Here is a 24225-nt window from a genome sequence, read left to right on the forward strand (position 1 = left end):
GGTTATACACCATACATTTGTATTAAATGCCCTCATTTTAAATTCTAAGATTCTCCAGCCTTTCAATCTACACAAGAGGAAAAAGCCTTTACTTTAAGAACTACTAGGGTCTGATGGTTTTAGCTATACTTATTTAAAGCACCTAAAAGAACAGTCTCAAACAACTCTTACACAGGACAAGAAAGCAAGCAGGAAATGGATATGTACTTTGATGCAGTGTTGGCTTTGACCCAATGTGGTTGGATTATTGAAACCAGCATTTTCTTGGCATAATATTAGGTCACTTTGGGAAGAGTCCTTCATTATAGAGTTGGAAATCATTATAAAAAGATTTTACTGCTGGACACAGAGAGAAAATATAAGCCCAGTACTCAGGGAGATAGAGGCAGGTAAATTATTCTAAGTTTGAGGCCAGCTTGGTCTAGGTAAGAAGTTCTAGGGCATCCTGGGCTACTTACTAAGATCTTTTTGACCCCTGCTCCCAACAAATACAAAGGTTCCAGTGTTGTTATTGTACCTTTAAAATGTATGAAGTCTGAAAAATACTTATGCTTAACACCTCACAAATGTTCTATGCCCACAGATCTCAAGGGAGACCAGGAATATTAAGCAAGCAGGGTTGTCTTTCAAATAAAAAGATGTGGGCTAGAGAGATGGCTCAGTGGGTAAGAGCACTGACTACTCTTCTGAAGGTCCTGAGTTCGGATCCCAGCAGCCATATGGTGACTCACAACCACCCATAATAAGATCTTACGCCCTCTCTTCTGGTGGATTTCTGAGTTCAAGGCCAGCCTGGTCTACAGAGTGAGTTCCAGGACAGCCAGGGCTACACAGAGAAACCCTGTCTTGAAAAAAAAAAAAAAGAAAAGAAAAGAAAAGAAAAGATGTACAACCTGTTCTTCTATCCAGAAAGCTGTGAATTGGAAATGGTTACAGCCTACTGATCTGTGTCATCTGTTGGGTCAGTCCATATAAAGTCCCCACAGTCAGGAGTAGAAACACCTAATAGTCTAAATGACTCTTTTATTATCTGTATAGCCAGAGGCTCCTCCAAGCTCCTATGGCCAGGACCAGAAGTAGTTAATAACTCAAATGACCTCTATGCTATTTGTATGGCAGAGACCAGGCCAGACTCTTCCTTAGGTCCTTCAGTTAGTACAGATAGCCTATCTCCAGAACCCATCTTCTTGGAAGAAATGACGAGTTTCCTGAGTCTAGTTTTGATGTAATCACACTTCCTTGTGCAGCAGGAATTGGATTACACCAAGATTTTTTACTGTATTATACTGTGTTGAAGTTTTTGGGGACTAATCCTTCTGGCATCAGACTCCCTGAGGTCTGATCCAGGGTGACAAGGTCAATCTGAACCAATTTTTCATTCACTCCTCTTTGTGGTTCACATTCTTGCTTGCTGTGACCACCTGCAGGGCCCTCACTTCTCCATTCTCTCCTCTTTGTGGTTCACATTCCTGCTTGCTGTGACCACCTGCAGAGCCCTCACTCCTCCATTCTCTCCTCTTTGTGGTTCACATTCCTGCTTGCTGTGACCACCTGCAGGGCCCTCTTTTCTTCTCCAGAGAGAATATATATGTAGCCCTTGTATGGATAAGTCTTGAATCAATGATATTTCCTTTGACAGGTGTAATAAGCATGCAGACATCTTGGCTTCTTATTTCTCCAAAAAGTCTTGAGAGGGTTTGGAATGTTGTAGTTGTTCTCTTTGCTTTTGAACTCTGAGGTTTCATTAGTTACAAACAAATATGGTTAAATCTTGCTCTGTCGTAGAGACTTCTGGGCCATTCTGTGAGGCAACAAGTGTTTAAAATGAAGAATACGTAAATAAACCTTGAGCTGTCTGTAAAGTCCTCCTTGTAAGTATGACAAACAAGATTCAATGCCCAGAACCTACATAAAAGAAAACCAGACATGCTAATATGTTCTTGGTAGTCCCAGCATGAATGAGGTGAAGACAGATGTAAAGATATGTAGATTCCTGGGACTTTCTAGCCAGCCTAGCAACCTATAACATAACCTACTTGGTAAGTTCCAGGCAAATAAGTGAACCTGTTCTAATTTTAAAAAAGAAGGAAAAAGTCAGGCAAGTGGTGCCGCATACCTTTAATCCCAGCACTTGGGAGGCAAAAGCAGGCAGATTCTGGACTCAAGGCCAGCCTGGTCTACAGAGTGAGTTCCAGGACAACCAGGGCTATACAGAGAAATGCTGTCTTAAAAAAAAACAAAAACGAAACAAAGCAAAACAAAACAAACAAACAAACAAACTGAAGAAAAAGGAGGATGGCTCCCAGGAATAACACTCAAGGATGTCCTTTGTCCTCGATAAATAAACATTTGAGCATGTGTACACACACACAGACACACACACTCACAGATACACACATATTCACACATATCACATGCGTGTACACATGTGTACTGCAGCTGTGATTTTGAAATGAATCCCTTGTACTGAAGCCAGTTATTATGGATGTACAAACAGGAATTTACTCCCTATCACTAACAGCTTTTTCCACTCCCAGAGAGACCTCCGTGGTGTGAAGTCCTCTTGACTTTTCTCTCATCTGTCTTCATAATCAGAACACTTAATTACTATTTATAGGTAACATGCTGCTTGCCTTGAAGATCAGAACAGTGCACAGAATTTTAAAAGATTTATAAATTATTGACCAGATACACAAAATTATTGGCAGTATATATCTATATTTGTATTTATGAAAAAGGCAAAGTACCTAGTAAAAGGATCAATTCTGATGAATGATCAAGCATGGTGTCTTCCCTCTATAATCACAGCATCCACGAAGCTGAGGTGGGAGGACGTGGGAGGGGGTCACCCTGAATTTAGGTCAGTCTGAGCTGGCCTACGGAGTTTCTAGCTAGTATGAGCTATAGACTGAGAGCTTGCCTCAACACCGCCAACACCTCTGCCCCCAACATTGTTTCCACTTGGTCATGTTTTCATGACCCTGAGATGTTTATTACCTTAGTACTCGTCACAATGGAGTACAAGCTACCATTGATGGTTTCCATAATATTATTGCTATGCTATTTATTTACCTGTGACATGCGAAGTATCAAGGAGCTACACCTTTCAGAGCAGAGCTCCTTTAGATTGGGGAAGTTATCAGATCACCACTGAATTCACTTTAAAATTGCCCATGATGTTTTGTAAGTAGCCTGTAATAACGAGAAATCTAGACTTTTAGATCAAAGGATGTTTATTCTGAGTTCTCCCTCTGCCTTCTTTCTTCCTGCTTTTTCTCATTAAACCTGAACCACCACTCCTGGAGCATTCTTATCTATGTGCTGGCAATGGAAAGCAGCTGCCATTCAAGGAAGAGAAGCCAGGGATCACCTGCCCTTTTCTCCCCAGCTGCTCCCCACCTCCACCATTTGTACTTTAGGACAGTCCTGCTCCTGTTCCTTAGGCACCCGTCATTCTCACAGGCTCAGAAGCAGAAAGCTGATGGCATCGATGAGCACAGGCAGAAGCCTTCCTGAAGCCTTTGATTCCAGACTCTCCCTGGCTCCTACAAGCTCCGAGGCTGCCACACACAGTTGACTTCACACAATAACATCATGGTCATAACATGCAGTGCATCCTTTTTGGGAAGAAATTTACCTCTTGCCCTCATCCTGTAAACAAGAAATTGCCTCTATTTAGATTCGAGGAAAAGGAAGAGGGAAGAGGATATTATATCAACTGGGCTGGAGCTTGGGGACCAGATGTTTTTCTTGTTTCATTGTTCAGAGAGAATCCTCAAAAACACTGTCCTCTAGAAATCAGTTCATAACTTTTCTTTAGCTTGGAGAAGACAAAACCTTGAGGGTGGATTGGAAATTAATGATAAATACTAAGAACTCAAGCTTTCTGTAAAACACTAGCTCTCAGGTGTAAGAACTGTGGGGCTTGAACCAAGGTGAAATCATGGGTGACTGTAGATACTTTTTAAAACATCTGAGTCTATGGGGCTGGAGAGATGGCTCAGTGGTTAAGTGCACTGACTGCTCTTCCAGAGGTCCTGAGTTTGATTCCAGCAACCACATGGTGGCTCAGAACCATCTGTAATGGGATCTGATGCCCTCTTCTGGTATGTCTGAAGAGAGCAATGGTGTACTCATACATTAAATAAATCTTTAAAAACAAAACAAAACAAAATCTAAGTCTAGACTGATTTGTTTTGTTTTCTTTTGTTTTGTTTTTCAACGGTTTCTCTGTGTAGCTCTGGCTGTCCTGGAACTCACTCTGTAGACCAGGCTGGCCTCAAACTCAGAAATCCGCCTGCCTCTGCCTCCCAAGTGCTGGGATTAAAGGTGTGTGCCACCACGGCCCGGCCAGATTTTTTTTTTTTTTAAGGCGGGTGTACTGGCTGGTTTTGTGTGTCAACTTGACACAGGTTGGAGTTATCACAGAGAAAGGAGCTTCAATGGGGGAAGTGACTTCATGAGGTCCAGCTGTGGGGCATTTTCTCAATTAGTGATCAAGGGGGTAGGGCTCCTTGTGGGTGGTGCTATCACTGGGCTGGAAGTCTTGGGTTCTATAAGAGAGCAGGCTGAGCAAGCCAGGGGAAGCAAGCCAGTAAGAAACATCTCTCCATGGCCTCTGCATCAGCTCCTGCTTCCTGACCTGCTTGAGTTCGAATCCTGACTTCCTCTGGTGATCAACAGCCATGTGGAAGTGTAAGCTCAATAAACCCTTTCCTCCCCAACTTGCTTCTTGGTCATGATGTTTGTGCAGGAATAGAAACCCTGACTAAGACAGCAGGGTTTTACTAGGCAACTGTAGTGTGGCTGACCCCAGTACTCACGATGTAGCCCAAGCTTGCCTAGAATTCCTGGATGCTGAGATTACAGCCATGTGCCAGAATGCCTATCATTTTCAATTATGAGATTTTATTTTGCCTTAGTATTTTTCAAGTAGGCTTCAAAGTATCAAATAACAGGAAGTAGATTCATTTCAGCAATGAAATGTCAAACCAAAATGAAGAAGTTACTGGCGCCTGCTGTTAGAAGTTTAGGTTAGGTTCTGCATGGTCTAGTTGCTGCCCTATCAAGGCTTGGCTGTGTAATGCACTGGCTCATAACTGTCAGCATGGACATCAAGCAGGAGGCAGCACAGGAAGGAGAATAGTTAAGGGAGTCGCGGTGCCTAGAACTTCATAGATGCCCAGTAAGTCCACATCTCTGTAGCCTTAGATCACAAAACAAGCAGATAGAAGAGTCTGAAGTTTAACACACCGGACTCCTTAATAGACTTTAAGCATCCTTGACAATGAGCAAATGTAACATTCAATAAGGCAGACACAGAACATACTGCTACTCCACTCCACTCCCCAGCATATAACTCTTACTCCCTTGGGCAAATTACTTTCTTGGGAGGAATGTCTAGAAATCTGAAGCTTTAGTCATGACAGTTTCAATGCATTTCCTTTGCTTATCACACAGGGTTTCTGAGGCTTTCCCACTGTGAGGTCACATTGGGGCTGTTCCTCTTGCAGTGTGTTAGATGTCTGCATTCATCCAGGGTATAAACTGTGGTAATTGTGTACGTTCTTCAAGTTCCTGAAGATTCCTTTGCCACTGATTTCATTTGTATCATCCCGGCCATGGATGGCCCAGGCTGGGAGGAGGTAATGCAGTCCAGACAAGACTGTCACTGCTGAAACCATGTCCTGATGACCATGTTAACTACAGTGACCTTGTTGCTGATGTCTGTCCTCTGCCTTCTAACCATGTGATTCATAGCCAGGAAGTATCCCTTCTTTGCATAGATCTGGTTATGTGTCTATCTTTACCATTCTTTCTGGATTACTTCCCACTGCTTCCAGAATATAAATAGTTTAAGGCACTAGAAGTCCCTAATAACCTGCTATATATTTATTTACTTTTATTTTAGCACCCCCCCAGCACACTCTTCCCAGTACATTTTAGAAACTGACATATGGTAACCATGCATGTTTATGGGATATAATATGATAATTTATACATGTATACAATGTGCCATGATCCAGTTGGTGGAATTAGCATGTCTGCCCCTTAGTGTATCATTTATTTTTATGTTGAGAAACTTTGAACTCTCTTCTAATTCTTTGCATTCCAAGGCCATTTGCCTTTTAAAAATGCATTCCATCTCTTAGTATTGAAATATACTTTTTGTAAAATTGATCCAATGTTTAATATTACGAATAGTTACACCTTTGCCCACCTTCCCTCAAAATAAATATCAGAAGGATGGGTGGTACCTGACTCACCAAGCCTATCAGAAGTATTTGTTAGAAGCCAGCTAGAGTCTATGTAAGATGAGCCAGCATTGGCTTTAATGGAGATATGGGCTGACAGGATTTTTTTTTTTTTTGATAAAAATTTCCTCAAAATTCCCCATAGCAGCTAGTGTTAGTTGAAAGGTCTTGCTCTGGGATAGTGAGAAATTCTCAAAGAGCTTCATTCCATACCTTCATTCACATTTGAAAGGGTACAATTTTTGCTTTGGCCTGAAATCTTTGCAAAAGCCTTTTAACAAAACTGTTTGATGGTGACTCCACTGACTTTGCTTTGGTAGTCCTGGAATGCACATGCATTCCCAGTTGGCTGTGTGGAATAAGGTGGAGGCAGGCTCCCTAGACAGAAATCAAACTAGCCTCTTTTGGCTGCTTCACTGTATGCTTGTGTGTGTGTGTGTGTGTGTGAGAGAGAGAGAGAGAGAGAGAGAGAGAGAGAGAGAGAGAGAGAGAGAGAGAGAGAGAGAGAGAGAGGTGTCTTTTCTGGGTGATGTATTCATTCCACTCACCACAGCTTTGTTTTGACAACCCTTGCATGGTTAAGACAGATATTGCTTTTGAGCTAGGCAGACTTATGGTAGGGAGAGTTCTGGAATGTGACTCATCTTTCTGACCAAACGTGAGATTCTTCTGTGTGGATTGAAACCCTTGATAACTTAGAGAGAGATACATTTCTCAGAACATTACAGAGTGAAATTTAAATTCAAATACTTTGAAAGGTTGTATTCACCTTCTGGAAAGAATTTTTAAAACTGCTTCTGTTTAAGCAGAAGAGGTAGCATGCTGTAGCATGTGTGTGCATAGACTCCCAGAGCACACCTACCTTTATCACACCATGGCCATGGCTTCCTGCTTTCTTGCTCCCACAGCAATTGTGATGGAAACTGAGTTTTATGAATGCTCACCTTGTTCTAGACTATTTTAGGGATGTAGGAAAGGCATTGCCACATGCTTGGAAGGTGATGGCCACATTGCCACATGCTTGGAAGGTGATGGCCACATGGGGTTTCAGTATGTTTACTACCACTTAATTCTTACCTGTAGGAATGGGATGTATTTAATACTATAGTGTAAATTTTTATTGGGAAAGAAATAAACACACACACACACACACACACACACACGATGACACTTTTAAAGGAAACTACAGAGATGAAATATGGGGGAACATGGTGATGAAATGGATTAACTTTGTAGTAGAATTTACCTTTTTTTTTTGGTATTTGAATTATAAACAACCTTACAGTTCTGTGGAGATTTTCTTTCTCCCTAGGAGTTAAGGTAGCATAGGAGCTTAAGAAACAAAGTTATTTAAAAGTGATTAGTTAGGCTAGCAAGATGGCTTAGCAAATAAGGGAACTTGCTACCAAGCCTAGTGACCTGTTAGATCCCTGGAACCTATCTGGCAGAAGCTGTCCTCTGACTGTACACACATCTTGAGATGTATGCCTTCCCCCTCAACACACATAAGATAAATAAATAATTGTTTGAAAATTAATTCATTGAGACTGCCATAAATTCTTACAGTAGATTCTTTTGATTATGCTGCAGCAGCTTCTGAACTTGAATATGCTTCTGGAGAGTGTATTGGTTCTAAGTGGTAGAGATTTCCTGGTCTCTCAGCCTTGGCTTCATAACCATTTGACCTGCTTCCTCTCCTTCCCCCTGCTTTAGTGGCTGCTTCAATAAAAAGAGTAGCATAGACTGGATGTAGAGAATTCTTGGATAGCCTCAGCTCTATAGTTTTGAGTCTCTCTTTATATTTTCATAAGGTTTAGGTCCTCTTGATTATAGATGTGTTTTCAGAGCATTTGTAAGGAAGAGATGTCAGCAAATTATTAAACCAAAATAATGGAAAATACCTTCCTAGGTATTTTCTAGAGGACATTTCAGGAACACAAGCTGACTGGGTACAAGGACATTTAAGGAACTATGTCTTCCCAAGACTGAGAGCAGGGCATCTGGGGAAAACTCTTAGTAATACCAAGTCTAAATAGTGCTTCTGGAAGGACTGTGAGAATATGTGGATATTTCACAGTCACACTTAAAAACCAGGCCAATGGCCTATGTGTGTCCAACCATATCCTCAGGTCAATGGCCCTAGGATAGCCATAAATGAAGCCCAACACAAAATTGTAAGGTGACTTAAAATTATATGTGTGTGCATGTGTGATTATTTTTTTGTAAGTAGATTGCAAAGTTCTTAAGCATGAACTTTGTAGATGACAACTTATATTTCCATGTGAAAGTTTCAACTCTTAAATTCACTAGTTTACCTGAAAATTCTTTTCATGGAGAAAGAATATATAGCCAATAATACAAAGACATAAATTCAATAAAAAACTAATTACACCAAAATTTTGTAGAAATAGAAGTTTTTTTTCTGTGATTCTAGGTTGCTATTGATGAATGATTCAACTTTAATAGGTTCTTGGGAAATGAAAGTCTTTCCACAATACCAAATTTTCTCAAGGACTTAAATGTATGCACCATATTTAAAAAGCAATTAACAGTTATTTCCAAGGAAATACTCACCACACACATACACACACACACACACACTAAAGCTTGATTTTAATTTATGAATCATTTTTACTTTGACTTTGGTAGCAATGAGTTATAAAAACCCTAGTTGTCAGAGTTCTGTGTGAGCAGAGGCAGTTCAGAGTCACATGACTAGCCCTGCTGGACTCCGATAGGCCTATGTGAAGGCAGGTCTCTCTAGAATCCTTCAAGAGCCAGAGTGGAAGTCATACTGGGAAGCCAGAATGAATTTCTCCTTCACTAAACAAGCCTGCAGAAGTGTTCTCAGATATTTGTTTGAAGAGACATGGAGAGGGTGTTGTCACATACATTAGCACAAAATTATATCCCATGAATTGTGGGCTTCACGACAAATTCATGTAGTGCTTGCGGAGCCAGTCTTGCTTGGTCGGCAAGGCTGCTGATTTTGTAAAACAATGCTGCATGTTCTATATCTTTTGTATTTTTAAAAAGATTGTTTTAATTTATAATATGTGTGTGTCTCTATATGAGTATGTGCATTTGAGTGTAGGTGCCACCAGAGGCCAGAGTTACAAGCAATTGTGACCCACCTAATGTGGGTGCTGGGAACTGAACAGTTCTGATTCTTTTAACCGCTGAGGCAACTCTCCAGCATGCTGTATAGGATGTTTTAAATTCTAGTAGATTATGCCTCCATTTCTGAAGACCTCTCTTATTCTATGCTTCCCATAAGACTCACAAAATGGGCTGGAGAGAGGGCTCAGTGGTTAAGAGCACTGACTGCTCTTCCAAAGGTCCTGAATTCAATTCCCAGCAACTGCATGGTGGCTCACAACCATCTGTAATGGGATCTGACACCTTCTTCTGGTGTGTCTGAGGTCAGCTATAGTGTACTCATGCATAAAATAAATAAATTAATTTAAAAAAAAGACGCACAAAACAAATTCCTTTTAATGGTACCAGTTTGTGCAGTTGTACTAAGTATTCTAGTCAAGAATACAGTGTGGAAATTCTTGCTGTCACTGTGGAATGTTGGAATGGACATCATTTGGAAAGGGATAACACCTGGCTATTTTTGTTTTTGTCTTTTAGTAGAAAATAATTTTTATTTATATTTTCCTCCAAGGCACCACCAATCAACCCATCCCTTTTCTTTTTCTTTTTTTCTTTAGTTTATTTTGACATTTTCAGGAACGAGAAAGGGGTTGCACTCCATAGCTAGGTAAGAAGGCAGCTTGCAGGAGTTGCTTTCTTTCTTTTTACCATGTGACGTTCCTGCCTTCACCTTTTGAATCCTCTTGCCACTTCTCTCCCTTTTCTGATATTGGAGACTTCTGGAAGTTTCTCTCAGCACTCTTGATCTGTCTTTGTGTAGGATGAAGGCTAGACCCTAGAGTAGTTTCTTTCTGTGAGGTAGAAGAACCTTGGAGCCATTGCCATCTATTTCTTGCTAAGGCTTTTTTGTATTTGAACATATCTGCAGATGGAACCCTGGATTTTCAAAATTTTTTCTGTATGTACAAACAAAACTCAACTTTTCTATTATGTTTAGCCCCAGAATGTTCCTCATTCAGACCTTAGTTAGTTGTATTTAGAACATAGCTCTCACGAGAGAGTAAAGAATAGAAGGAAAAGTAATGGAAAAGTCAGACAGCATCTAGTTTCAACATGATGAGTGGATTTGCCATGAAGCTCTATGACTTTGACCAGCCACACTTCTGCTCTTCAAAAGCCCTCTCCAAGGTCCACTGCTTAACAAACCTTACATGCCTCTGGAACTACAAACTTACTCTATCATTGCTCCACGGTGTTTTTCAAAAAGAATAAAAGGCTGCTTATAGTGGCCAGTGTACTGTTGTCTCATTCATTTGGGGGGAATACTCTTAGAAAGAATTGTCTCTTAGAATATCATACAGTCCCAGCGTTTTGACATAAGAAACTATTTCAAAGTACCAGAAAATACATGTGTGTACTGGCCAGAATGAAAATCTCCAAAGCACTGTTTGGTTGAACACAATGGGTAGCTTTGCTCTATGCTCTGGTCCTTGCTGTGCTCAGACTCAACCATACACACACACACAATCACACACACATTGCTGTTTATCTGCTGGGCTCTAAGTGCTCAGACTCAACCATATACACACACACACACACACAATCACACACACACATTGCTGTTTATCTGCTGGGCTCTAAGTACTAAGACTCAACCATATACACATACACACACAATCACACACACACACATTGCTGTTTATCTGCTGGGCTCTAAGTGCTCAGACTCAACCATACACACACACACACACACACATACACACACACACACAATCACACACATACATTGCTGTTTATCTGCTGGGCTCTTTTCATTAGCACAACAGTGTCATTACCAAGATAGCTTTAGCTTTAACAATATCTAAGTGCACAGACTCAACAATAACACACACACACAATCACACACACAAATATCCACACACATAAACACATAGGCTCACATGTCCTGCTTCTACTACCTACGAGCTAGGAGGTGCCACCTTCCTCCAGACTAGAGTAGGCATAATTCTAATATATCTTCTAGGGTTCTGCATGAGTAAATGAGAAACCCTATCATCCATGTCTAAGAAAGAATAAGGACACAAATATTAGCAAATATTACTTATTACCAACAAACTCCTTAACTGTTAAAAAAACAACAGCTTTTTTCTCTCCCTTAAATGTTTGCAAGAAGCCCTAAATCAGCCTCCATCCTTAGCAGTTGCATATTATTCTGGCTATGACTCATTCATCATTTCCCCTGGAGGGACAGTTAAAATAACTTTGATAATGATGTAGAAATGTTTGAAACTGTCCAGATAAGGGCAAAGGCTCATCCCTCTTTGACCCAGATAGGATTAGTAACAAGTGGCATTTCCAAGGAGGTCCATTTCCATTTCTGTAGACAGAATGTGTTTAGCTGCAGCTTCTCTGCAGAGAACTGACCAGAATGGAAGCATTAAAGAACCTCATGAAAAAAGCCTAAGGAAACCCACAACAACCATATGGAGCTACTCCAAATCTTAGCTGTATCACTTAAGTAAGAGAGAAGTTCGTAACTGATGAGTCTATTCAAGTTCTTGCTATAACACATAACCATAAACTGGGCTTAATGTCGCCATTTGAAAGGCCACTTTCCATATGACTTTGTGTCTGTCTAGGTTTTACATTGTCTTATAGATGTGGATAATTCTCCCTTACTTACTGATGTTGACTGATGGGGAAGAAATTATTAATAAATGTGTTGATTCCACTGCAACTTTGCTTTCTTCCCAGTGCAATCTTGTATTACTAAATAGGAGCCTATGTCAAAATGTGAATACTTAGTAAACTCTTCCATACTAGTAGCACTGAATTTTTTCAAATGGTTTTTGAACATGGTTGTCAAATTGTCAAACACTGCAGTGCTATCGCCAACCTATTTTTTTTTTTTTTAATAATTTGAGTGCATAAATTACAGCTTCCCCCTTCCTGTAACATCCAGCACACCACATTTGAGGAAGATGAATTCAATGTATGTTTAAACTGTCTTGATGTTTTTAATTACTTTCTAAGATGACTCATAATAGGAAGTATTTGGCATGAGCTCAATAGCTTAGAATATTAACATTTTCAAGGACATGAACTATCTGAAATGGGTGAGGCTACATTAAATTTGTTTATTGCATTTTACTTTTTTATAAAGAGGATTTATGGAAGAATTCTGGTAGAGAATAAAAAAGTGTACTGCGACAATTGGTGGGAATTAGGTAATGACATCAGAATGCCCTTTCACTGTTCCATGGTAGATAGGCTTCCTTTCCTGATGACATAGTAAAAGTCTGAAACTATTTTTAACTCACTTGAGCTTAAGTCTGAAGCTGTGTATACCAGACCTACTAGCTGTCTATCTGCCTGTGGCAGGCATATCTTTAGACCAGTGACAACAGAAGCAAGGGGAAGGAATGAGGAGGAGCCTGGAAATGTTCCATGTAATGAGTAGGCTATAAAATTTATATATAATGTTATAGGATTCAACTTGTATCACAGTTAATCTTCTGCCTGAACCCAAATGCTATTTGAACTTGTGAAACAGCTACATTTTAACCTACACATTATGATTAACTCATTAAATAAGTGAAGATACTGTAATTAGGTAGAGATATGACCTAATTATTGTTTTGGTTTTTAGTGGACAACATCTGTCATTATCAATTGACTCCTGAGCGCTGGTTGTGTCCCCTGCATAGTACCCAGATATGAAGATTCAGTGCAGGAAGGAGAGAAAATAGAAGAGAAATGGAGCAGATACAAAAGGAGGCCCAGGAGGGGAAGGGAAGGAAGGCTGAACCAGAGAAGACACAAGAACTACAAGAAGTTCTAAAACACAAGATGGCATTGAAGATCAGTTACATTTAAGCAAAGACAGCAGGAGGGTGGAGGGAGTCTTTTACCATTTTCCCATACAAAGTCATTTAAAAGCAGAACCTCTAATTTATTTCCCTCTGACTGTTTCTTTCTGTAATTTTTTTTTTCATTTTATCTGAACTGGTACACACTTCAGTGGTGCTGGTGTGTGCGTTTGAGCCACTTGTCTACCAGTTTGTGTTGAAATGGAAGGAGTCTTCAGAGTCACTTAATTCTTCCTCCATTTAGCATTTCCTCAGAGACCTGGGATGTGGAAAAATGAGAGATGAGATGCTGAGCAGAAGACAAAAAGACAGTGACCAAGGAAGAGGGATGTGTAGCTGAGGCAGAAGCCCTACTCAGGGCAGAAAGTGAGAATAGCAGTGCATCATGGGCACTTGAGAGTCACTGAAGGTCTGTTAAGTAGTCACATCATCGAAGTAGCACTAGGGTAGATTCAGTTACAGTGTGACAAAGAGTTCAGAGAAAGTGACAAGAGTGGACACACCTTTACTCCCAGTACACAGGAGGAAGAGGCTGCAGGTCTCTGAGTCTGAAGCCAGCAAGGTCTACAAAGGGAATTTCAGGACAGCCGGGAGTATTCAGAGAAACCAAAACACTGTCTTGGAAAATAAAAGAATGGAGTTAACACCTGACTGTGAGTCCCAGCTTGAGGAGGTGAGAACCTGGAGGAGAGGACAGCAGAGAGCCTTAGACAGACTGTGGAAGAAGTGAGCAGCTAAGTGTGGGGAGAGGAAATAGAGCTTTTTATTTATGTGAGTACACTGTTGATCTCTTCAGATGCACCAGCAGAGGGCATCGGATCCTATTACAGGTGGTTGTGAACCACCATGTTGTTGCTGGCAATTGAACTCAGGACCTCTGGAAGGGCAGTCGGTGCCATCTCTCCAGCCCTGGCAGGGTCTTTTAAAAGGAGCACTGTGTGAGTTCATGGTGACATGAGAGAAAAGACAGTTTTGAAAAAAGTGTATATTTAAAAGAGCTCAGCAGTCATGAGTCCCGATGGCTCTTCCAGGGGACATTAGTTTGACTCCTGGCACCAACAAGGAGGCAACTATCTGTGACTCCTGTTCCAGGAGGTATTCTTCCTCTTCTGGCCTCCACAGCTACTGAGTACACACATGGTGAGCAGACATACAAACGAACAAAACACCCATATTCATAAAATAAAAAAGTTAATGTGGACAAGCTGGCTAGTTTATGTCAGTCTGATGCGAGTTATAGTTATCTGAAAGCAGCTCACAAAATGCCTCCAGAAGATTTGGTATGCATGCAGGCAACCCTGCAGGGTATTTTCTTAATTAGTGATTGATGGGGAAGGACCCAGCCTATTTTGGGTGGTGCCATCCCTAAACTGTGGCCCTGGGTTCTGTAAGACATCAGGTGGAGCGAGCCAGTAAGTGGTAACTCTTCTCAGCCTCTGCATTAGCTCCTGTCTCCGAGGTTCCTGCCCAGGTTAAGTTCCCTTCTTGTTTCCCTGACTTGGATATGTAATCCTAATAAACCCTTTCGTCCCCTTGTTGCTTTTGGTGTCGATGTTTCACAAGTAAGACAGTGGATATATTATGTAATTGTTGTCTGTTTTTGTTTGTTTGTTTTGAGACAGGGTCTCTGTGTGGCCCAGGCTGGTCTTGAACTCAGATCCACCTGCCTCTGCCTCCCAGGGCTGGGATTAGAGGTGTGTGTCACCACACCCAGCTGACAATGGGTATTTTAAATATTAGTAACGTTATCTCTCAGTTTTAAATAATGAAAAATACAAACCAGATGTATACAGAATGGCAAAATCAACAGTATCAGAGGCGCTTCAGCTAAGTTAACCAAGAGTGACCAGGAAGATAACCAGGAACTTCAGTTCGTGACTGGGGATTCAGATCCTTTGGTAGCCTCCTTGCCTGGGTCCCATCTCCTCACCCACACCCATATAGACTGGCAGTCACCGCGGCAACTGGCAGGCCTACTGGCATATACTCTGCCAGAGAATACCCAGATTTAATGTTCTCAGCTGGGTAGCAAGTTCAAGGCTAAAATCAGGGCTAAAAAGATGGATCAGTAGTGAAAAGCACATGCTGTTTTTCCAGCTGACCTGAATTTGGTTCCTAGCACCATGTGTGGCAGATTTCAACAGATGGGTCATTAGGTAGACATTTTATTTTATTTTATTTTATTTTATCTTATCTTATTCTATTTTTGGTTTTTCGAGATAGAATTTCTCTGTATAATCCTGACCTGGAACTCACTCTATAGACCAGGCTGGCCTCGAACTCAGAAATCGGCCTACCTCTGCCTCTTAATTTCTGGGATTAAAGGCGTGTGCCATCACTGCCCGGTTTAGGTAGACATTTTAAAATTTATTTTTCTTAAATAGTATTTGATAAAACAACAGGTGTTTGACATTGCAGGGCACACAATAACACAATCTTTTTATAGCGGAAAGCAAAGCCTTTCTGGTGGGTCAGATGGCATTGAGACCTTTGGTTGAGCTCCTTGGTTTGGCTGTGGTGAGTGTTAAATACCTGAAGGGGTTAAGGAATGCCTTACTTGAGTGACAAGAAGCAGCAGAAATTATCAGATAGTAACACAAATGGGGGAGGGGAAAAGACTCTGTCCTAACCCACGGCTTTACTAGCTCACTAGGCTTGTACTAGTGCTGAGCTGGGGGCAGGGACTATGCCATACACCCAGGCCCCCTTAATGCTGCTGCAGCCTGGGATTGCCGGCTTTAAACAAAGCTGTGAGTCACTCACAGCCTGTAACTGCAGGGCCAGGAAGCCCTGCGGGAGAGGCCACGCCCCTCTCCCTGTGAATCGCTGGCCCGGACAGGGGAGGGGCTGGCCCTTGCTAATGAGCAAGTTGGCAAGGCGAGACAGGAACTTCATTCTCCTCTGTGTCAGGATCCCAGAAATTATGCCCCTTCTCTCACCATGAACTGGCTCTCGAGTTCCTCGGGGGTTGTGCTAACTGCTTACCACCCCAGTGGCAAGGACCAGGTCGTTGGGGACAGCCATGCAAAGGGAGGCGACGAAGCCACCTCCAGGTAAGGAGAGCAACAAAAATCCCCCTACTTGTCCTAGGAACGAAGTAACAGGGAAGTCGTCACAAGTGCAGAGAATCACCTCTGTACTTGAAGCCTGACCTGACGCTGCAGCATAGGGGGTTAGCTTGCTCTGCAAGAGCCCTTCTGGTTACCAGTGGAGGATGGGGGAGTGCGGGGCGGGGAGGTGGCTCTCTCCGACCAGTTGCTTAGCAGGTGCATGTGCAAATACTGACTGATCAAATGACTGTATCGGAAACACTCTCTGGGAGATGGAATTCTTGAATGGGCTCAAAACTCCGCTGGAACTGTTAGCCGGGAGAGTCTGCCAAAAAGCAGGGAGGCTGGTCACTCTACTTGCTGTTTTGAGAGTGGCACCCTCCGCCTCTCACTGAAAGCAGACCGCTTAGGCAAAATGCCCAAGTCAGTGGCCTGTGGCTGTGCTGTTCAAATTCTTCAGTGTATGTAGATTACTCCCACAGCCCAACACACTCTTGGGATTTCAAAAGGGAGTTTTTGTCAGCAGGCAGTAAGTACTCTGTTGGTAGAGGGAGCATGGTTAATGTTAAATCACTTTATAGGCAGACAGGGCAAACGTTCTATAGACCATTGAGTAGCAGAGTCCTCTCTGCTTCTCTGTGTACTTTGTTCTGTTTTTCAAGGTTGGTTTTTCTTCCTTGCTCTCCTTAATGACCTTCTCCCTAGCTGAAACTAGTTATCTCCAGTCTTAGATATAAATTGCAAATATTGGCCTGGAAGATTGCAAAAAAAAAAGTTATCAGTAAGTCCAATTCCATCTTGATATTAAAGGTGATAATGAAAACCTTGTTGTTCCAGGGTGACTTAACGCCTGTGTCTTCCACTGAAAAGAATGCCTTCTTTCATTGGTTTTCCAAATCCCTAAACTTGTGGGGCATGTGGAAATCAAAGGAAAGGCTATAATATTCTGGGTTAGACCTTGCCTGAGGAACTTTGCTTCTAATATGTTGCCCATTGTACGGAGGCCATTGGATGAACTCATTTCCAAAGTTCAAAGGGAGTGGCTGCTTTGGGGCTACACGTGTAACCATTTTGTTTTCTTTGAGATTTATCAAACATTTCCATGCATGCTTCTGCAGGACAGTAAAATGTTCATCTTTTAGCAGTAAGCAGCCAGCAACAGCAAACCAACAGCAAGTAACCCTAGCTTGGCTTCCTTAAGACAGTTAAAATAGCCCAAACTGTGAGCTGGAAAGTTCTTCATTTGTCACTGGCTTCAGGCTGGGTGGGCCTGTGCCCTGGAGCTGAGTCTTGGGCCTCCGTTGTGAGAGTGAATGAAACCACTTGGGACTTTGGGTCCCAACCTTCTTCCTGTTCAGACTCAAACTCCATTAATTCCCTCAGTTGTAGCAAAGTCTCTTAGGGGAAGCTTTTCATGAAACTGTAGCCATTCTTTCCCATTGTCTGCAGGTTTGTAGCTTGTTATGGGAGGTTTAGACTTGAGCTGGTTGAACAAATAAATGTATGGATTGGATTGTTTCCAGCTATTGCAGAAGTGGAACCAAGGTGGGTAGAGAAAGCAGGGTGAGCAGCAAGTCTTGCAGTAGGTGATTTGTGTCTGGCTACATTTCTAGATGGACTGTGAAAGGCCTTTCCTCTATATTGCTTAGCCACCCTGTTCTGGGACTCGCTTTTCTTTTTCTTTCTTTTCTTTCTCTCTCTCTCTCTCTCTCTCTTTCTCTCTTTTTCCAAGACAGGGTTTCTTTGTGTAGCCCTGGCTGTCCTGGAACTCACACTGTAGACCAGGCTGACCTAAAACTCAGAAATCCGCCTGCCTCTGCCTCCCAAGTGCTGGGCTTAAAGGCGTACCACCGCTCGGGACTCGCTTCTCATGAGAGGGATAGATAGTGATGCTGGGGTGTGGGGAGATCGAAGACTGGTTTGAGGCAGAAGGGGAGGGGAAAGCAGTCTTCGTAATGTTTACCCTGAAGTTTAGGGTAAACATATCGGCTAAGCACGATGTAACTTTGGGAGATTCCTTGTTTAACCTCGAAAGGGTTAAGATACTGGAGTTGGCATGGAGTAAGACTTCCTGGAATGAGGAGGGATTTGAGCAGTGGAACAGAAAGGGTCAGTAGTGACCTCCTAAGAATGGTCATAATGGATGGGGCTATGGGTGGGTCGGCTGGTAGTTTAAGCATTAGGAAAGTACTCCAAGATTTGATTGTTGATGCCTATTTTGCAAATAAAGCTGAAGTAAATCTTATATAAAGAGGTTAATAAGATCCCTGCATGTCCTCATTTCTATTTAAAAGTAGCTGGGCTGGGCAGTGGTGGCAGCTCACGCCTTTAATCCTAGCACTTGGGAGGCAGAGGCAGGCGCATTTCTGAGTTTGAGGCCAGCCTGGTCTACAGAGTGAATTCCAGGGCAGCCAAGGACTACATAGAGAAATGCTGTCTCGAAAAACTAAAAACACAAACAAAAACAGAAAATAAAACAAACAAACAAAGAAAAGGTAGCTGGAAGTAGCTCAAAATTCTGACCTTGTTTATCAAAAAATTTCATTTTTTCTAAATTATATGTGCATCAATGAGCTTTTGAATCACATGGTTTAGTATGATTAATTCACATATGTGAGTTTATATATATTATATAATACACATATACATATTATATTCTATATATAACAGCAAAATACAAAGGGTTATACTTACGATATCTGATATTTATAGAAAATATTTTGATTTTTAACTTTCTCTTGCTAAGTCCTTCCTTATCAGTGTTCTGGTCTTATGAAAACTCAGGATGGTGAGAAATTGGTATTTTGGTGAGTAGTCTGATATTATAGAAGTTCTTATATTACATTTTCTCAATCAGAGCACATTCCTAGGTCCCAGATTGAAGAGTTCCTCTCACTCCGGTTTGGAGCCTCCCAGTTAAAGAATCCTGTTTTTATGGTTTTTGTTTTTTTTTGCAGTGTTTTTTCCTTAAACTACTGGGACTTGAAAGAAGATGTTAACATTAGTTTTCTGGCTGACTGTATATAAGTATTTCCAAAGGAAGCCACTTCTTATGGACAGCTATATTTACTTGTGTTTTTGCACAGGCATCTCAGAATTTGCTTTAGAAAAAACAGTTTCTCAAAAAAAATAAACTATATCATTGTTCTTTTGACTTTAATATCATCTTAAGGGGAAAAACTATATGTTTTTTCCCTTTTAATATTAATTTCTAGTGACATTTTCTGTCTTACTGAAAACTCTTAACTCTTTAAAAAGTTTTAATAGTTTCAAATAGGTTGGAGAATGAGATCTTTGCTGCCTTGCTTGAACAAACATGATTTTCACTATATAAGGGTTATCGGAACCATGAAACCCAAGACTGGATGGAAGTCCAGCATTGCTCTCCTAGTCATTCGCAGTGTGTACCACAGATATTAAGTCTCTGCCTGTAAACTGGATTTCACAATAGTTTTCATTCCCCTTGCTGGGAGGAAGGAGTTAGACATTCCATGCTAAGCCTCTGGGGCAGAGCCTGCCTCCACATAGCTTTCCTTAGTACGGTAAGCCACATGGGATCTTCTTCAGTTTGTCTTGCTTGGGAATGTCATTTCGTCAAGGGTTAAGAAACAGAAGGTCACCATGCTTAGTTAAGAATGATTTTGGACACTAGGTGTGGTGGTACATATCTATGCTCCCAGCATTTGGGAGTGAAGGAGGATCCAGAATTTAAGCCTAGCCTTGTTTATTTATAGAAAGTTGAAGGTCAACCTGGTTGACCTTCTGGTTACAGAAAGTTTGAAGCCATGCCTCAAACAAAAAGTATCTTCCAGCGCAAGAATTGAATGAATAAATGAATAATAAATCAATAAGAAGACTTGTGAGAAATTGGGTGTGCTAGTGTATACTTATAATTTCAGCATATAGGAGGAATGAGGAAGATGTGGATTTCAAAATAATCTTCAGATATGTAGTGAGTTTGAGTCTCATCTCTAAGACCCTCCATTCTCATTCACTCCCCACTCCAGGTAGAGAAACAAGACACTGAGAAATGAAGACGAGCATAAAATTTTAGTCTTTGGAATTCTGAAAGACCCTGGAAAAGCCTTTTCTTCCACAGCGGTTCTTCAGTTGGACTGAGGACAGCTGCATATGCAAGTTGGGCGGCGAAGCCACTGAACCTCAGTGGAATGTGGGTGGGTCTTTTTTTGGCAGCTAGACTCCCTCTGTCTTCTTTGTACTTCCCTCCTCCACCTTAAGGAACTTTGTCCAGCAGCAATGCCAAGTGGAAAGTGCTGTCACTTTCATAACCATAGCTCAGCTCTCAACATGTTCAAGTCTCACCCATTACTTTGTTCTGTAAGCCAGGTCTGTAAGTCACTCAGTTACTCCAAATCCCATCTCTGGGTTGTCACTGAGTCAGGCGGTTGTCCCTGTGCCGGCGTTTAGTGGAGATGTGACTGTGCGTGTTGTTTTTCTTCACCGCGACAAGTACCTGAGAAAAGCAAGAGAGCAAGCACTACCTTGCCTTCGACAGGCCTCAGCCCATGGGCCCATACTGATTTAGGCTTGAGTCAAGGCTAGGCAACGTGGCGCAGGAGTGTGCTGTGGAGGAGTCAGCCAACAAGCAGAGAGGTCTGGGTTGATAGGAGTCAAGTTGTCAAAGACACACCTGTGGTTTAGTTTTTCCTGTCAGGCCTTCCAAAAGTAGTTTATTATGCCCGCTCCAGTATAGCTACCAGCTGGGGCCAGGGATTCAACACATGAGCTCACAGAAAGACATTTCATATTTAAAATTTACTGTAAAGTATGTGTTGGGGTAGGGAGAGGTGTCCTGGAGTTGAAAATAAACTGGGAGCTGCAGCTGGTCAAGATTAGCAGGTATATGGGAACAAGGGTTGTGAAGGCAGAGAGGTTAAAATGCAAAAGAGCCAGCAGCCTAGAGGAAGCCCTGGAGCTCTGGTAGGAGAAGCAGAGAGCCCTGCATGGCCAGAAGGAAGCTAGGGGACAACTGGGTTGTGGGGGCCGCTTGGGCTTTTTGATTAGATTTTTTTAAAAGACAGGATGACATGGAGGGAAGAAGGTGTTGAGAGAGGAAGGGCAAAGACTTCAATTTCTCAAGGTCATAGTGGCTGATTATAGAAATGAGAGAAATAGCCACACATAGGAGCTCACAGTGGCCTGGGCCAAGGTCTTAGTCATTGCAGCAATGGAGGGAGTGGGTCACGAACTCTTGGAGATGAGTGCCGGATTTCCTGATGCCTGATACATGAACAAACTCAGATAAAGGTTGCCCAGATTTGGAGCTAAGTTCTTATAATGAGAGACTTGCTACTGATTTAGATGGGGAAACTTTCTGCAGTGTTTAAGGAGGATGTGCTGGGGACCTGGAAGTTTGTCTTTGGAATATAAGTCTTAAGAAAAACACACGCTTTGCTTTCCTTGAGGAGGTCAGCGTTTTTGTCTCTCTCCTGGTGCTGGGGATTAAACTTAGGGACCTGTGCCTGCCAGACAAGTGCTTTACCACTGAGCTATGTATCCAGTCCAGGGCCACCATTTTTATGTGACTCCCGTTTAAAAATCCTATATACTGTGCCGTTACTAATTCCTTGCAAATTTGTATATTTTCTGAGACTTTTATTATTGTGTGAAGAGGAATTTGTTAATATCTTTTTTATTGCAGCTCGTTAAAGGATGTTTCCTGATCCCACATTTGTAGGATCGAGTGAGGAAATGCATTCTTTGTGCCCATCAATGTGGCTTTCTTTTTTTAAAAAAAGATTTATTTATTGTTGTTATATGTAAGTATACTCAGACGCACCAGATGAGGGTGTCAGATCTCATCACGGATGGCTGTGAGCTACTATGTGGTGGTGGGATTTGAACTCAAGACCTTTGGAAGAGCAGTCAGTGCTCTTAACAGCTGAGCCATCTCTCTAGTTTTCAGTTACACAAGGACTTTTTTTTTTTTTAACCACCAAATGCCTTTGGTCTATAGTACAGAATCCCTACCCGTAATCTCCTCTTGAGTTGTTAAAATGCATATAGTCTTGATTCGGAAGATCGTATGTTCATTTACGCAGTGAAACATTCCCTTTTCATTGCCTACATCTTTAAACAATGATTGAGGTGTATGTGTGTGTGTGTGTGTGTGTGTGTGTGTGTGTGTGTGTGTATGTGTGTGTGCGCGCGCGCGTGCGCGTGAGTGCGTGCATGCGTGTGTATTGAGGGGGTAGGGGGAGTCATTTAACATCTTCATGGAACTTGTTACTAGTTTATGGTTTTTAGTTATAAGAACTAGTGATAACACACTGTTACCCCCCCCCCAAGTCTCCTAAAAAAACACCCCTGTTCTTCATACACACTGCTCCCTTCTCTTGCTGCACAGACTCTGTCTCCTCCCATCGCTCTCATTGGCAGGGTTATCATTGTTCTGTTCTTCATACACACTGCTCCCTTCTCTTGCTGCACAGACTCTGTCTCCTCCCATCGCTCTCATTGGCAGGGTTATCATTGTTCTGTTCTTTTCTTGCATTTATTTATCTAGTGTGTGGTATGTATGTATGTATGTATGTATGTATGTATGTATGTATGTATGGGATAGACTGTATATGCCCCATTCTATGCATGGAGGTCAGAGGACAACTTGTAGGAGTTGGTTCTGTTTTGTTGAATGGACTCCTGCAATCCAGCTCAGAGGCTCAAGGTTGGTGGCATACTTCTCCATCGCTATGTCATGTCCTCAGCCCTCACTACTCTTTTTATGTATCAAGTTCTCTTACTGTTTGTTCTACTAAGTGTTGAAGCAAAATGGACTCAACAATCACTTGTTTAGCATGATATGTAGGCTTGAGGATCAGCTGCACGACATCTGGATTTACGTCACTTTTAATAATCGATGAAAGACCAGAACAAATGATCTGTTTTGGTTCTCACTTACTTGCAGGCTGCAAACATCAGTCTCACATGCTAGGACACATGCCTGGCATACTTGAGGCAAGCATCAGTCTCATGTGTTAGGACAAACCTCTTGCACACTCCAGGCCAAGGTTGCCCTGCTGGCAGTTCTTTCTCTGTTTCCTGCTCTTGAGTGAGTGAGTTCCTTGTATCTGCGGCCATCTCTCCATTTACTGATTCACCTTTACTTAAGGTCCTGAGGAAGCTCTCTTTGTCATCTTTGAGTGTCACTATGTATGCTCAGAGCTATGGAAATGCAAGCTCCTGGGACTTGACCTGCTTGTTTGAGAGGAGGAAGGAGAACTTAGATGGTGCAGTGACAAGCCTTACTTGAATTTCTCCATCAGATGTTTACTCTCCACCTTCTGTTGCAAACAAATACTTGGAGGTATGCTGCTTTGTTTCACTTGATGGGTCGTGAGCCTTTTCATCCAGTAAAGGAGATGGAGCATTCGAAGGTCACTCTTAGAAGAGAAAAGGAATGGATCACTGCGTCTGGACTGAGTTCAGGCAAGAGGAGCAGAACGCATGTCTAGCTCCTTCTGTAGACATATTTGCTTCAATGCTATTGCGTCTGTCACTTTGAGCTGGCCAGGTACTTATTTATAAAAGTAACAGGAACCATGGAAACCTGTCTGGCCACTCCCAACATCTGGAGTCCTTTCAATACCAACTCCAGTGAATTATCTGTGTAGAAATAATGGCAAACCTATGCCTTGCAATTGTATTTTAGGGCTGCTTTTGGATTGAGAAGAATATATTTCTCTAGGGGAAGTGGGTTATCATACACCAGGGATCTTGGTCACAGGGAAAGGATTTAATCTCTTTTCTGTTCAGTGACTGGTCATGTGGTATCACTTGTGACAGGCTTGTTGTCTTCTCCTTTTCTCTCTCTCTCTTTCTCTCTTTCTTTCTTTCTTTCTTTCTTTCTTTCTTTCTTTCTTTCTTCCTTTCTCTCTTTCTTTTTTGTTTTTTGTCTTTTGGTTTGTTTTTGGTTTTGTTGTTGTTTTTGTTTTG

The 24225-nt window shown here is 41.8% G+C and overlaps 1 protein-coding gene across 1 annotated transcript in view; it reads left to right on the forward strand.

Moving 5' to 3' along the window:
• The first annotated feature begins 16066 nt into the window (after positions 1-16066).
• The window catches only part of Arhgap18 (Rho GTPase activating protein 18), a 136889-nt gene continuing 128730 nt past the window's right edge, over positions 16067-24225 (forward strand). The window contains exon 1 of the mRNA XM_031380656.1: positions 16067-16275. Coding sequence (XP_031236516.1) covers positions 16163-16275 — 113 coding nt within the window. The 5' untranslated portion in view covers positions 16067-16162. The remainder of the gene's footprint in view (positions 16276-24225) is intronic.

The sequence above is a fragment of the Mastomys coucha genome, unplaced genomic scaffold (genome assembly GCF_008632895.1).
Source record: "Mastomys coucha isolate ucsf_1 unplaced genomic scaffold, UCSF_Mcou_1 pScaffold2, whole genome shotgun sequence".
Classification (NCBI taxonomy): domain Eukaryota; kingdom Metazoa; phylum Chordata; class Mammalia; order Rodentia; family Muridae; genus Mastomys; species Mastomys coucha.